Genomic DNA, 14,234 nt, shown 5'->3' with positions numbered 1-14,234 from the left:
CCGGAGCGCCTCAACAAAGGTCCCTTTGTGCCCCACGGCTCCCTCCTGCTGGGCCCCCACACCCCGTCACCCCGCACCGACCCGGCACGGGGCAGCTCCTGCCCCCGCGGCCCCGCCGGGCCCCGGGACCTCGGTGACCGGGGCACACACGGGGCAGCCGGTGTGGGGCCGGTGGGGCGCACCAACGCTGTCCCTCCTCCCCTCCTGAGCCGGGCTTTGCGGGAGGAGCTCCAGCCTGGCGTTCCTGCGGCTCCCTCGGGCTCTTGCCAAGTCGGGTTGGTCTTTGCAGAGCAGAAGAATGTGCAGTGAAATGTCCCCGTTCCTGCCCTGCACTCGCCGAGAGAAAGCAGCGCCCGGAACGGGCAGAGCCTGGGCCACGGCGGGTTTAGGGTGGGCACCGTGGGCAACAGGCACATGGAAATCCGACTGTGGGAACCGGAGACAGCGGCAGCAGCAGGAGGGCTCATCCCACGCAGAGATCCCCACGCATCCCCCCAGCACAGCCGCCTTTCCGATGGGAAAGCAGCACAGCAGGGCCTCTGCCCGGGCTCGGGAGGCAGGGGGGTCTGGGAGCACGCGGGGCCCTGTGCTGGAATTACAGAGCAGAAGAAGAGATGAAGGCAGAGTTTGGAGGCTGAAGAAGGCACCACTGTGCTCACAGTCCTCCCAGCGATCAGGGGTTCTCAGAAGTGAAAGCAGACCCAGCGCTGGGCAGTGGGTGCTGCTGGGAGCCTGGCAGGGCCCCTGGCCGTCCCTCTGCCCCTGCTCTGTCCCAGGTGCCAGCCCTGGCCTGGGACATGCAGCTGGGGTGCCAGCCCTGCCCTGGGATGCAGCAGCCACATGCTGGATCCTGTGCAGGGAGGGCACGGCCACCCTCGAGGCCAGCACGAGGCAATCGGCTGTCCCCACGGGCTCTGTCACACTCTGCCCTGTGGCTGCCAACCCCTCCGGCTCCATCAGAGCCTGAGCAGGGGCCCGGGGGCTGTCCCAGGGTGGAGCCCAGCCCTCCACAGCAGCCCGAGCCCCTCTCCCTGCACGGGGGGCAGACCTGTGCCCCCCAGCAAGCAGCAGTATCTACGAAAATACTTTATTGTGGAGGGGCAGTGCAGGGGCTCTGTACAGTGCAGCCAGCAGCAGAGCTGTCACCAGCAAACACACACACACACACACACACACACACACGATGGTGCCCCAGAGCCGGGGCAGCAGGAGCCGGGGCTGCAGCCCCTACGCGGCCTTGGGCCGGCCCTTGAGGCGGATGATGGCGCGGTAGTCCCGCACCAGGTCCCGCAGCTGGTCCAGGTAGGGGTTGACGTTCTCCTCCAGCCACTCCTCCACCGTGTCAGGGAAGTAGATCCTCTCCAGCTGCGCACGCAGGTCACGGACAAAGCTCTCCCAGTCCTCGTGGAGCCTGGAGGGGCGAGAGCAGGGGTGCAGCTCCCTCCTGCGAGGGAGCCCTCCCAGCCCCGTGCAGGCTCCCCCAGCCCCCGGCACCACCTACTTCAGCACCTTGCTGCCGAAGCTCTCCATGTTGCGGGGGTTCCCAAAGTGCCGTTTCCTGTGGTAGGGGCTGAACCAGCCCTTGATGGCGCTGGAGAGGCACGAGGGACTTGGGGGCACAGGGGCCACCGGGGATGGGGAGCTGCACATCAGGCAGGTCCCCTGCCACGGAAATACATGGCCAGAGGCACCAATGCCGCTGCTCTCCCTGCCTGTTACCTCTCCTCCTCCAGTGCCTTGAGGACGCTGTCCTTCAGGTGGCCATTGACCTGCTCCACCATGTGGTAGATCTCCACACCAGGGAACGCTCCCCTGCCCTCGCTGGGGAAAGGGGGGGAAGGTGAGGGCTCAGCACGTGGGGTGCCCTGGCTGGGTGAACCCCAGCACCCTGGCAGGTCTGGGACCAGGGCATTTGGGTGACCAAGCCCCTGCCTCCCTCCAGTGCATCCCTTGTGATACAGCTGCCCCGACCACGTGGCACACACCAGGTGCTCTGCTCCAGCTGCACGCTCTCCAAACCCAGCACATCCAGCACCTTCCTCTTTGCCTCTTCTGTGAAGCCCCCTGGGAGGGTGAGGAAAGGGACAGAAGAGCCAGGGACACCTCACCATGAGGCTCACTCCAGCTTCACCACACCCCCAAGACTGAGTGAGCTGAAGCTCTTCCTCCTCTTCCTCCCACCTCCCCCAGTGCCCTGCCCAGCAGGACGGGGTCTGGCAGGCAGTGGGAGCTGGGGGTGAGCCCGGCCATGCTGCCAGGGCTGGGGGCTCACCATTCACCAGGGTCTGCAGGCAGATGGCCAGCGAGGGGATGCTGACAGGCAGCAGCTCACAGAGCACCGAGTAGTGATCGTACCTGCAGGACAGGGACAGGGACAGCCAGCACTGTGCCAGCACGGCTCTGTGGGCTCCAGGAGGGCACAGGGGTCCCACCTCCCCTTACCTCTGCCAGCCAGTGAGCACAACGCCCTGCAAGCGCAGGGGGGCCAGCCGTGGCACGGCCTGCATCACCTTCAGCCAGCTCAGGTGGTTTTTCAGGTGGTAGCTCAGCGGGGTCCAGGCCTGGGCTGGCCCCGTGGTGCCCTTGAAGGCGCTGGCGAACCACACGGCCTCGAAGCCGCTCTCCACGTACTTGGTGAGGAACTGCACTGCAGCGGGACAGGAGCACCAGTGCCACCGTCCCCAGGGGACTGCGGGGGGCTCGGGGGCATCCAGGGGGATCCTGGCACATCCCCTTACCGATCTGCTCAGCCTCGAAGTCGGGTGCGTAGAACCACAGCACGGGTGAGACGTGCTTGGCTATCCCGGACTCTGCAGGGAGAGGGGACGTTGGTGCCGGCAGCAGGAGGGAGCCTGGGGCTCCTCACACTTCCCCGAGAGCCTCAGGGCAGGGCATGGGCTCCTGCTGGCACTGGGTGTGATGCCTGCCAGGGTGGGCACAGAGCGGGTGCAGCTGAGGAGCCTGGCACAGGTGCCACCCTGTGCCCTCACCCCGCAGGGCTCCCACGCTGATCTTCCTCAGCATGTCGTCCCACATGAGCACCCGCAGCCCCCAGTACTGCGCCGTCAGGAAGCCCAGAACCTCCTTGATGTGCTTCAGGTACATGGTGCCCACGTCGCCCTTGTGGTGGCTCATCCAGTTCTTGGAGTCCATCCCCTCCCCGAGGTGGAAAACCTGGATTTGGGGGAAGGGAGATGCTCAGCAGCCCTGGGAGCACCCCCAGTGCCTGGGCAGAGGGCTGGGGTCCCTGCAGAGCCCCTGCCCACCTCGTCTGCTCCGATGTGGATCCAGGAGGAGCGCCGGTGCTTCTCGATCACCTGGGACAGGATGCTCTTGAGCAGGGCCAGCGTGTCGGGCACGTGGGGGTTGAAGCTGTTGGGGAAGCGCTCGACCTCCCGCAGGTGCTGGTACTTCTCGTGCTTGAGGATGAACTGCGGGGAGGAGCCATCAGGGCGCGTCCAGGGGAACCCCTGTGATCTGGGATGGGGAGCAGGGCTGGCACCCTCTACCTCCACATGGCCAAAGGTCTGCACCAGGGGAACCACCTCCAGCTTGTGTTGCTCGGCCAGCTGCTGGATCCGCTCGATGTCCTCCTCGCTGGGAGGGCAGGGACAGGCTCAGCCTCTGCCAGGGCGTGGGGGCACTTCCCCCTCCTCCCCCCCTCTGCCACCCTGCCCACATGGCCCCAGTTGGCCCACAAATGTGTGGGGCACAAACATTGACCTGTCAGGGCAGGAGGACCTGCTGGTCTGCCCAGCAGCCCAGCCTGGCACTCTGACCGTGGTTAGCATGGACACAGGGCCAGGTGGGTCACACCCACCTCGACCTGCAGAGGCCACAGGCCCCAGAGCCAGCTCGGCACACAGCCCTGCTCACCTGTAGGCGTACGGGGACCTGAGGATTTCCAGGTCCCCCTTGAAGGGGAACATGTCCTCGTACTCGATGAGGACACCGTTGGCTCCCAGCTGGGACAGGAGGGGGAACACCTGCAGGGTGGGCAGGGCGGGCTCAGCAGTGGGGGTGGCACAGCCCAGGTGTCAGCAGGGGCTGAGCCCATCAGTGCATCCCCTCCTCCCTGTCCCTGGGCATCCTCACCTGTTCCAGGTAGGAGACTCTGGGTGCAGCTCCCTTGAGGTCCAGGTGGACCAGCCTCATCTCGGTGGCACTGGCATCCCTGGGGACCTGCTGCTTTTGCTTCAGAGTCATTATCTTTGCTGCAGGGACCTCCAGAACCCGGCTCTGGGGGATGACATCCTGGACGATGTCACCTGTGTCCCCCCAGAACCCGCTGTCCTTGCTGACGTGCTTGTGCAGATCCAGGGTGAAGCTGCAGGGAGTGGGACAGGGATGGGGGTGTCCGTGGGGTTGTGGGGGCACCAGCACCACACAAGCAGAGCCCAGGGGGTGCCACAGACCCCGGCCCCCTGGGGGTCCTGCTGTCACCTCACCTGTCACGGAAGAGGAACTTGATGCCAGCCAAGGCCACGAGGAGCAGCACGATGAGGCGCAGCAGGTTCAGCCGGTGGCTCCTCTGGAAGGCCATCTCTGGGATCTCTGGGGACACACACAGCCTCTGGTACCCTGTGACCAGCAGTGGCCAGAGGGACCCCAAGCACAGGCGAGCCCACCCAGCCCCACGTACCGTGCCCCGCTGCCCTGCCCGGGGCAGCACGAGAGCCAAAGGAAGGCGACATGGGGGCAGCCCCTCTGGCCAGCCTGGTGCCCATCGGGGACGTGCTCGGCAGTGCCCCGCGTCCCTCCTACCTCGTGTGCCCCAGCGTGGGGCCAGCGGCCGGCTCCGCCTCCCTCTGCCCGCAGGGTGAGGCCGGTGGCCGAGCAAACAGGGCGGTGGCTGCAGAGCCGGTCCCCACCGGGGATCCCGACCGGTGCCGGGTCACCAGGGCCGGGTCACAGGGCGGCTGGATGGGGTGGCATCACGGGGCGGGCACGGTGCATCCCTGAGGGAAGGGAGGAGGTCACTGGGAGCCCCTCGGGCACATGCCAGCACCGGGGATGGCACCGGGAAGGGAGGAGGTGACTGGGAGCCCCTCGGGCACATGCCAGCACCGGGGATGGCACCGGCACGGCGGGGTGAGGGTGGCAGCCCGGACCGCCTTGGCACCCGCAGGGGCCGTGCGAGAGGCAGCACGGATCCTCCTGGGAGCCACGCTCAGGCACTTCTGCCCGTTCTTTCTCCTGTTTCTCCGGTTCTGGGCTGCTCGGTGATAACAGGGCAGCCCCCCCGGCCCCGCCGCTGCTGCCGCCGGCGCTCCCGGTGAGCTCCCGGTGAGCTATAACCCAAACACACCGAGCTCAGGGTTAAATTCGGCGCACTGGGGAAGTGAAAAGCAGATTTTGGCAGCTGCGGGTGCCCGAGCGGCTCAGCTGATTGTTTGTGCTGCCAGAGCGGTGGCACCGGGGAGAGCCGCGCTGAGCCCCCCCGGCCCCGAGGGAGCCCCTGCCCAGACACAGCCCTGATCCCCCCCGAAACCTGCCGGGGGTGCAGGGGCTGAGCGCCAGGAGCCTCCGGACAGCGGGACATGCTGTCTGTCCCCAGAGCACGAGGCCCCGGCAAGGCCAGGTCACAGGGCAGGACAGTGACACGCAGGAGCATCCCTGCTCCATCCCCACGGCCCGGTGCCCGTGGGTAGCCAGGCCCTCGGTGGGGCAAGAGGAGGAGCAGGAGCCGGTTTTGGGGAGCAGGCTGCTCCCTGTGCTCCTTCCCTGGTGGCAGCGCAGCTCCCGTGCTGCGGGGGACAAACCTGGCCCCCGCTCCCTGCCGTGCCCAGCTCGGATGTTCCCGGCAGCTCCAGCGCAGCCCAGCAGGGACGTGCCAGGCCGGGGATGGCTGCCAGCCCAGGGTCACACTGGGCGCACGGGAGGGCGCAGAGGGCACGCAGGAGGGGGGTCAGTGGCCCCTGGGCACGCAGCGTGGGGAGCCCAGCACCCAGGAAGGCCATAAATATGCCAAGTGCTAATGGCGCTGTCATGGGAACACAGCGCCGGATCGGAGCGGGGATAAATATTTAGACAGACGCTGTCAGCTCGCCAGGATTCCGTGTTTTTAATGCACGTTATCTTATTTAAATAGGGCAGGTTCCCAGGGCTGGAGCTCCCTGGCACAGCCAGGGCGAGGGGTGGGCAATGGTTGGGGGGGGAGTCCCGAGGGGTGTGGGGACAGTCGGGGGCTGTGTCCCTGTACCACGGGGACACCCGGGGGCCGTGTCCCTGTGCCACGGGGACACCCGGGGCCGTGTCCCTGTACCACGGGGACACCCGGGGGCCGTGTCCCTGTACCACGGGGACAGTCGGGGGCCGTGTCCCTGTACCACGGGGACAGTCGGGGGCCGTGTCCCTGTACCACGGGGACACCCGGGGGCCGTGTCCCTGTACCACGGGGACAGTCGGGGGCCGTGTCCCTGTACCACGGGGACATCCCTGGGCAGCAAGGAGGGCTCAGCCCACGGATGCCGCCCCTCCAGCCCGGCACCCCGCCCTGAGCACCCGCTATATTTATAAATGTCACATCGGCTGCTGCCAGCGCTGGGGAACGGCGCTGCCCCGGCTCCCGGGAGGCTCCGCACAACCGGCCGGGCTGAAAACGCTTCACCGGCCCCGGCCCCCTCCCTGTCCCCACCTGGGCTTTGCTGCCATCGCCCTGCATCCAGCCCGGCCCCCCGCTTACCTCCCAGAGCCTCGAGGAGGAGGATGGAAGCGCACAAACCCTGAGCGGGGGAGGGAGCCGAGTGTCCCGGGGCTGGCAGCGCGGTTTCGGGTGCCACCCGGCTGCCCCCAGCCCCGCTCCGGGGCTCCCGCTATTCCCACGCCGAGCCCCGCGCCCCGGCAGTGCAGCCCGGGGGGGGCCGTGCTGCTCCCTGCACACCTCGAGGGCACGCTCACACACACGTGCGCACGCTCACGTGCTTCCAGAGCATTCCACGGCCCGCCTGGGCGCCACCAGCCCGTGCTGCCAGCCCGTGCCACCCCCCAGGACCAGCAGAACTGGTTCCTGTCCCATCCCCTTCCCTCCCGGGGTGCTGGAGCACACCTGGAGCAGCTGCTGGGCACAAGGGACCCTTTCCACAGCCCACACACCCCTCTGTGCTGTGGGGCACCACCCACACCCCCAAACCCGGCACACCCCACAACGCCCCACACCAAGGACATCCCTTGGGCACTCCCGCTCTCCACGGCACCTTCGGGGCTCTGCTTGGCATCCCTGCATCCCCCCGAGCATCTCTGCATCCTCCCTGAGCATCCCTGCATCCTCCGGAGCATCTCTGCATCCCCCCGAGTATCCCTGCATCCCCCCGAGCATCTCTGCATCCTCCCGAGCATCCCTGCATCCTCCCCGTGCATCCCTGCATCCCCCTGAGCATCCCTGCATTCCCCCGAGCATGTCTGCATCCCCCGAGCATGTCTGCATCCCCCGAGCATCCCTGCATCCTCCCCGGCCTTCTCTGCATCCTCTGCATGCGGCACCGGGGCCCTACATCCCCCCAAGCATCCCCGCATCCTCCCGGTACCGGTCCCCGCCGCGGCGCGGGCATCCCCCGGCCCCGAGCACGGCCTGCTCCCCCGGCCCTTACCGGCAGGTGCGGGGCGGCCGCGGGCACCGCCAGGAGCGGGCGCGGGCACGGGCACGGGCACGGCCGCCGCCGCCGCCGCTCTTAAAGGGCCCGGTACCCGCCGGTGCGGCAAGTGAGCAGGGATGCACCGGGAGCCTCCACCCGCCGCGCACAGCGGGCACCGTGTCCAGCGCCCCGTGGCACACGCGCACGACGGGGAGCACCGGCACCGCGCGGAGCCGCCGGCCGCGCTGACCCCGGCACGAGGGGCGGCCCCGGGGCGGCTCCGCCGTGCCCGGTGTGTGCCCGGTGTCGGTTCCCAGTGCCCGTTCGGGCTCGGTGTGTGCCCAGTGCCCGCCCCCGCCCAGCGATGCCCCGTGTGTGTCCCATGTACTGTGTCCCGTGTCCCATGTCCCGTGTCCCGTGCCCCAGGTCCTGTACCCAGTGTGTGCCCGGTGTGTGTCCCATGTACTGTGTCCCGTGTCCCATACTTGTGTTTTGTGTCCCATACTTGGCGCCCAGTGCCCTGTGCTCAGTGTGTGTCCCAAGTCCCATGCCCCATATCCCATATCCCGTGTCCCATATCCCATAATGCCCCATATCCCAAATCCCATACCCCATATCCCAATCCGGTATCCCATAATGTCCCATATCCCATATCCCAATCCCATATCCCACATCCCATAATGTCCCAATCCCATGTCCCACATCCCATAATGTCCCAATCCCAATCCCGTGTCCCATTTCCAGCACGGCGCCCCCTGGCGGCACGCTACGCACGCGCTCTCCCCCCGCCGCGCTCCGTGGTCTCGCCCGTTGCTCCCCCCGCGTCCCGGCCATGGTCCGTTCCCTCCGCTCCCGCGCATGCGCGCTCCCGCCGGACGCGGCCCGGGCCGGCTGCGCGCATGCGCAGAGCCGGGAACAGGGAGCGGGAGCGGGAGCGGGGCTGGGGTTGGGGGAACCCGGGGTGAGGGGGACCCGCGGGCCGGGCCGACACCCCGCGGGGTGACACAGACCCGCAGGGTGACACGGACCCGCGGGGTGACACAGACCCCGCAGGCTTTAGGGAGTGTCCCGAGCGCGGCGGCTCCGGGAGCGGCGGCACCATGAACGCGGCGCAGGGCACGGTGGGCAGCGACCCGGTGATTCTGGCCACGGCCGGCTACGACCACACGGTGCGGTTCTGGCAGGCGCACAGCGGCATCTGCACCCGCACGGTGCAGCACCAGGACTCCGTATCCTTCCTTCCTGCCCCGCCGCCCCCGCGGCTCGGGGCCGCCCCGCCACCGGGCCCCGCCTCGGGCCCGCTGATGCTCCGTACCGACCTTAACGGCGGCCGCAGCAGGTGAACGCCCTGGAGATCACGCCGGACCGGAGCATGATCGCAGCCGCAGGTGAGCCTGAGGTGCTGAGCCTCTGCCCGGTCCTGAGCCGGTGCCGGTGCTGAGCCGGTGCCCGGTGCCCGCAGGGTACCAGCACATCCGCATGTACGACCTGAATTCCAACAACCCCAACCCCGTCATCAACTACGACGGCGTGAGCAAGAACATCACCTCGGTGGGGTTCCACGAGGACGGGCGCTGGATGTACACGGGCGGGGAGGACTGCATGGCCCGCATCTGGGACCTCAGGTGGGCACCGGGCCTTCCCCGGGCTGCAGGGCCGAGCTCACAGCCCTGAGCACCCCTCCCTCGCTGTCACAGGTGCCACAAGCCCTGAGCATCCCTCCCTCACTGTCACAGGTGCCATAACCCTGAGCACCCCTCCCTCACTGTCACAGATCCATAACCCTGAGCACCCCTCACTGTCACATGATAACCCTGAGCACCCCTCCGTCACTGTCACAGCTGCCATAACCCTGAGCACCCTTCCCTCACTGTCACAGGTGCCATAACCCTGAGCACCCCTCCCTCACTGTCACAGGTGCCATAACCCTGAGCACCCCTCCCTCACTGTCACAGATGCCATAACCCTGAGCACCCTTCCCTCACTGTCACAGGTGCCATAACCCTGAGCACCCCTCCCTCACTGTCACAGGTGCCATAACCCTGAGCACCCTTCCCTCACTGTCACAGATCCATAACCCTGAGCACCCCTCCATCACTGTCACAGATCCATAACCCTGAGCACCCCTCCCTCACTGTCACAGGTGCCATAACCCTGAGCACCCTTCCCTCGCTGTCACAGGTGCCACAACCCCTGAGCACCCTCCTTCCCTCGCTGTCACAGCTGCCATAACCCTGAGCACCCCTCCATCACTGTCACAGATCCATAACCCTGAGCACCCTTCCCTCACTGTCACAGATCCATAACCCTGAGCACCCCTCCGTCACTGTCACAGATCCATAACCCTGAGCACCCCTCCCTCACTGTCACAGGTGCCACAACTCCTGAGCACCCTCCTTCCCTCGCTGTCACAGGTGCCACAAGCCCTGAGCATCCCTCCCTCACTGTCACAGGTGCCATAACCCGTCCCTCACTGTCACAGGTCCCGGAACCTGCAGTGCCAGCGCATTTTCCAGGTGAACGCTCCCATCAACTGTGTCTGCCTGCACCCCAACCAGGTGAGGAAGCTGCCTCCTCTGGGGTTCCCAGCTCACAATCCTGAGGAACAGCTTAATGCCCATCCCATTCCACCCCTGCTATGGCAGGGACACCTTCCACTGTCCCAGGGTGTTCCTCACCCTGTCCAGCCTGGCTTTGGACACTGCCAGGGATGCAGGGGCACCCTGGGCACCGTGTTCCTGTGGCTCCTCTCTGAGGGGCTGCAGAGATGTATCCCAGCAGAAGATGGGGTATCACAGAGATGGCCTGGGGGTTTCACATGGTGTGTTAGTGCTGATGACCTGGTGGCTGTACAAAGGGACAGCACAGGGGCTGCACTGAGCTCATCCCATGGCAGCAAACACGCCCTTGGAGCATCTCTGGGAATGGCATGGGAGCAAAGCTGGGAGAGTGGGGGCAGCTGGGGAGCTTGAGGGTGACAGCACTGCCAAGGAAGGGCATCCTGGGGCCTTTGACTGTGGTTCCCTTCAGGTGGGGTTTGGTTGAAGTTCCCCAGTGGGTTCAGCACCTGTTGCTGAGCAGAGGGAGAGTGGGGGCACTTGAAGAGGCTGAAGGGAGCAGGAGCAGGGAAATCAATAGGGATCAATCAGTGCTAATGGCAGGGCTGTGGTTTTGCCTGCAGACAGGGCTGTGCAAAACTCTATAAAGTCCTGAGTAATGGAAATGTTCCCTTGCATTTCATTTGGCAAAGGTTTAATTTTGCAAATCGGGAATTTCAGGCTAAATTTGAGATCAGTTATTTGGACCAGACTGTCCAAGTGCTCTTGTAGTGTCGGTGCTGTGAGAGTGTGTTATGTTAAATGAATATTGCTGAACATAGGCCTTAGATGTGGAATAATCCCTGACCACGGTGCTGCCGAGGTGCAGAGTGCTGGTTTGTGAGCAGAAGGTGGTTAATTAGACCAAAGGTGGCAGCATTTGTTTGGGCAGTTCCGTGGCTCTGCAGTTCCCTCTGCAGAGATGCTGATCCAGTTATTCAGGGATTCCTCACGGTCTGAGTAAAGCCATGAAAACTTTGGACTCAGCATTTACACCTGCTGAGAGGGGGCTGAGGAGCCCAGAAGAGACTTTTGTGCAGCCAGATAAATGCATTGAGTGGTGTTTGTCTGCTCAGAAGCAGCCTCTGTCCCAGGGACAGGATTAGCTGTGCCTGATGACCTGATCTCCTCTAGGGATTCTGCTAAAATTATGGACAGCGCAGGGCTGTCGATAAAGGCCTGGTTTGAGTGGAGACATGCCAGCATTGTCTTCTGCTCTGAGCATGGGATCAGAGCCAGGACTCCTGCCCTTGGCTCTTGTCCTTCCCCTGAGAAGGGGAGAGACAGAGAAAAACCCACCCACTTCACGTTGTGTTTTCTGGTATCTGCACCCTTGAGTGCTTCAGTTGTTCAGTGGCCAACCTGCCCCTTAATGCTGCCTCTCAGACGTGCTGAAAACCACTTGGCTGCTGTGGATGTCATTTGGAGCCGTGGCTGTGCCACAGCCCTGGAAGTGGGACAGCTCTCTTTGCTCTGGGGTTTAGAATATCAGCAAACCCTTCTGGGGAGGGAAACTGCCTTTTGCAGAGTGTCATGGAGTCAGTACCCAGCTGGGACAGCCCTGAGCTGGGGGGAGAGGAGGCAGGACAGGACTGTGCTGTTCAACCCCAGAGCAGGGCTGCAGTGGGGCTGCAGGGGCACAGCGTGGGTGCCAGCTGCAGGGGCACAGTGTGGGTGCCAGCTCCAGGGGCACAGGGTGGGTGCCAGCTGCAGGCTCCAGGGGCACAGCGTGGGTGCCAGCTCCAGGGGCACAGGGTGGGTGCCAGCTCCAGGGGCACAGGGTGGGTGCCAGCTGCAGGCTGCAGCTCACGGTGCCCACAGAGCCATGTGCCCTGCAGGCAGAGCTGATCGTGGGCGACCAGAGCGGGGCCATCCACATCTGGGACCTGAAGACTGACCACAACGAGCAGCTGATCCCCGAGCCCGAGGTGTCGGTGAACTCGGTGCACATCGACCCCGACGCCAGTTACATGGCAGCCGTGAACAGCTCGGTGAGCCCTGCTGGGGTGGCAGCTGGGCTGGGGTGGGCATGCCCCAGCCTGGGCACAGCCTGGGCACAGATCCCTCTGTGCCTCTGCTGCAGGGAAACTGCTACGTGTGGAACCTGACGGGCGGCATCGGCGAGGAGGTGACGCAGCTCATCCCCAAGACCAAGATCCCGGCTCACAACCGCTACGCCCTGCAGTGCAAGTTCAGCCCCGACTCCACGTGAGTGTGGAGCCCTCAGCTCCCTCCCAGGGCAGGCAGGGGCCAGCTGTGCCCCCAGCTGTGCCCCCAGCTGTGCTCCCAGCTGTGGCTGCTGCTGGCTGCACACTGCAGGTCCCCAGGGAGGAGCGGGACAGGAGGCAGGGCATGTGGCACTATGGGCTTGCTGTCAGGGGTGTCCCACTCGTGCTCCCTGAGCTCAACAAGGTTTGCAGCCATGAGCTGTTCTACAGCTGGGATCCAGCTGCTGCAGTGTTAGCTCCTTCACGGGGCCTGTTCAGCTGGAATCTGCTCAATCAGACAGTGCAGCTGTAAGGAGATCTGATGGCAGTGGGGACAGATCTCCAGGCCGTCACTGGCCCTGGCCCAGGTCTATGTAATCAGAGGCCCACAGGGGGACAGTGACTGATGAGATTGCCCTCAGATGTCTCCTTCTTGCAGGCTCTTGGCCACCTGTTCTGCAGATCAGACGTGCAAGATCTGGAGGACTTCAAACTTCTCTCTGATGACAGAGCTGAGCATTAAGAGCAACAACCCCGGGGAGACGTCACGGGGCTGGATGTGGGACTGCGCCTTCTCTGGGGACTCCCAGTACATTGTCACAGGTCAGGCTCCCCCTGGGCTGGGCCAGGGCCTGAGCAGCCAGGCCTGACCAGGGACCCTGGCTGGGACATGGCAGAGCCTGGGGCACAGGGGCTGTGAGGGGGGAGCAGCCAGTTCTGCTGGCTGGAGCATTCTGTGCTGCTGCAGTGGGGCAGCTGCTGGAACTGGAGAGGAGATCTCCAGTGTGCTGTTCATCTCATAGCTCACAGCCTGTTAGTCCCTTGAACACACCTGTGGTAATTTCCACACTCACTGCTCTCCCAAAGAGCTAAACCCCAAATACAGCAAAGTGCATTGAGCTGCTCTGCCTTGCTGGTCATGGCCAGCCCTAAAGATGGCTGCATGAAGCAAGAGCAAAGTATTTCTTAGAATAATAGTAAAAGGGAAACTTAAAAGGTAATTACATCCTAGTCTTCTTTTCACTCTGTGTTCCAGCCTCCTCTGATAACCTGGCCAGACTGTGGTGTGTGGAGACAGGGGAGATCAAGAGGGAGTACAGTGGCCACCAGAAAGCCGTGGTCTGCCTGGCCTTCAATGACAGCGTCCTGGGATAACGGGCACGTGTGGCAAGGACAGCACCTCTGCTTGTTTCCCCTTGCCTTGCCAGACCCTCTCCAGAGCCTGGGACACGCTCTGTACCCATCCCCTCCCGTGTGGAGAGGGCTGGGACTCTGACAGGGGCAGCTGCAGCTGCCTGGGCTGAGACCAGGCTTCAGCTCCAGGCAGGACATTGCTGCAATGTGTGTGGCCCTGAGGGAGGGAATGGGAGAGGGAGGCACCGGTCCCACTGCAGGGACACGGGTACAGCTCAGCTCCAGGAATCCCTGGGGCATCAGCTGCTGACAGCTCTGGGTGTTCCTGTACCCCAGAGTGGGAAAAAAATAAATGTCAGCCTTTGCCAGTGATGGGAGAGGCTGAGCAAAGAGGAGAAGCAGCTCTTGTCTTGGTTTGCAATCCCTTTATTCAAAGTGTTTCACAGAGTGCCTTGGAGAGCTGCTCTCCTAAAGCCAACCAGCCCCAGATGTAACAACAGCCACCTTGTGTTGAGCAGAGCCTGGAGCCCCAAAACTCCAGCTGCTTCCTGGGATTCCTCTGGGCCTGGGTCTCCTAATTCCTATGGCCAAGGCACAGCCCTGGAGCAGAGCTGCAGTGTCTGTGCTGACAGTGCTGAGCAGAGGCCTCCTGCTTCTCTAAACTCTCCTGGTGCTGCTTCTCTAAACTCCTGACCTGCAGCACGGAATCAGCAGGAAGCTCT

At 64.5% G+C, this 14,234-nt stretch overlaps 2 protein-coding genes across 7 annotated transcripts; one reads left to right on the top strand and one right to left on the bottom strand.

The window, feature by feature from the left end:
• Positions 1–1,098: 1,098 nt before the first annotated feature.
• LOC115909234 (hexosaminidase D-like) lies at positions 1,099–7,628 on the bottom strand. Of its 6 annotated transcripts, none has more exons than XM_030958395.1 (15): positions 7,590–7,628; positions 4,643–4,958; positions 4,449–4,554; positions 4,096–4,327; positions 3,877–3,986; positions 3,510–3,597; positions 3,267–3,431; positions 2,991–3,174; positions 2,739–2,810; positions 2,443–2,647; positions 2,273–2,355; positions 1,986–2,064; positions 1,720–1,821; positions 1,502–1,591; positions 1,099–1,411 (listed from the first exon to the last, which is right to left on the bottom strand). In XM_030958395.1, the coding sequence occupies exons 2-15, from the start codon at positions 4,725–4,727 to the stop codon at positions 1,228–1,230; spliced, it is 1,785 nt and encodes a 594-aa protein (XP_030814255.1). In that variant the 5' UTR covers positions 4,728–4,958; positions 7,590–7,628; the 3' UTR covers positions 1,099–1,227. The 6 variants fall into 6 exon arrangements, with proteins under 6 accessions (XP_030814255.1, XP_030814258.1, XP_030814257.1 ...); XM_030958398.1 differs by having other exon boundaries at positions 4,765–4,958; XM_030958397.1 differs by lacking the exon at positions 7,590–7,628 and adding an exon at positions 6,686–6,701.
• A 902-nt stretch (positions 7,629–8,530) lies between these two features.
• On the top strand, positions 8,531–13,910 carry MLST8 (MTOR associated protein, LST8 homolog). Its single transcript, XM_030958065.1, has 8 exons — positions 8,531–8,803; positions 8,911–8,962; positions 9,037–9,199; positions 10,057–10,132; positions 12,010–12,162; positions 12,255–12,379; positions 12,818–12,981; positions 13,415–13,910. Exons 1-8 carry the CDS (start codon positions 8,675–8,677, stop codon positions 13,531–13,533), a joined length of 981 nt encoding a protein of 326 aa, XP_030813925.1. The 5' UTR covers positions 8,531–8,674; the 3' UTR covers positions 13,534–13,910.
• The last annotated feature ends 324 nt before the right edge of the window (positions 13,911–14,234 follow it).

The sequence above is a fragment of the Camarhynchus parvulus genome, chromosome 14 (assembly GCF_901933205.1).
Source record: "Camarhynchus parvulus chromosome 14, STF_HiC, whole genome shotgun sequence".
Taxonomy (NCBI): Eukaryota; Metazoa; Chordata; class Aves; order Passeriformes; family Thraupidae; genus Camarhynchus; species Camarhynchus parvulus.
The sequence above is the reverse complement of the archived record's forward strand: the minus strand, read 5'-3'. Positions and strand labels throughout refer to the sequence as shown.

Bases quoted from the DNA above. Each gene is read 5' to 3' on its own strand.
- LOC115909234 (XM_030958395.1), bottom strand. From the start codon at position 4,727: ATGGGCACCAGGCTGGCCAGAGGGGCTGCCCCCATGTCGCCTTCCTTT. The intron at 4,555-4,642 runs GTACGTGGGGCT...GTGTGTCCCCAG, and splicing joins GGGCAGGGCAGCGGGGCACG to AGATCCCAGAGATGGCCTTC. The intron at 3,175-3,266 runs GTGGGCAGGGGC...CCCCAAATCCAG, and splicing joins TCCACATCGGAGCAGACGAG to GTTTTCCACCTCGGGGAGGG.
- MLST8 (XM_030958065.1), top strand. From the start codon at position 8,675: ATGAACGCGGCGCAGGGCACGGTGGGCAGCGACCCGGTGATTCTGGCC. The intron at 8,963-9,036 runs GTGAGCCTGAGG...CGGTGCCCGCAG, and splicing joins GAGCATGATCGCAGCCGCAG to GGTACCAGCACATCCGCATG. The intron at 12,380-12,817 runs GTGAGTGTGGAG...TCCTTCTTGCAG, and splicing joins AAGTTCAGCCCCGACTCCAC to GCTCTTGGCCACCTGTTCTG.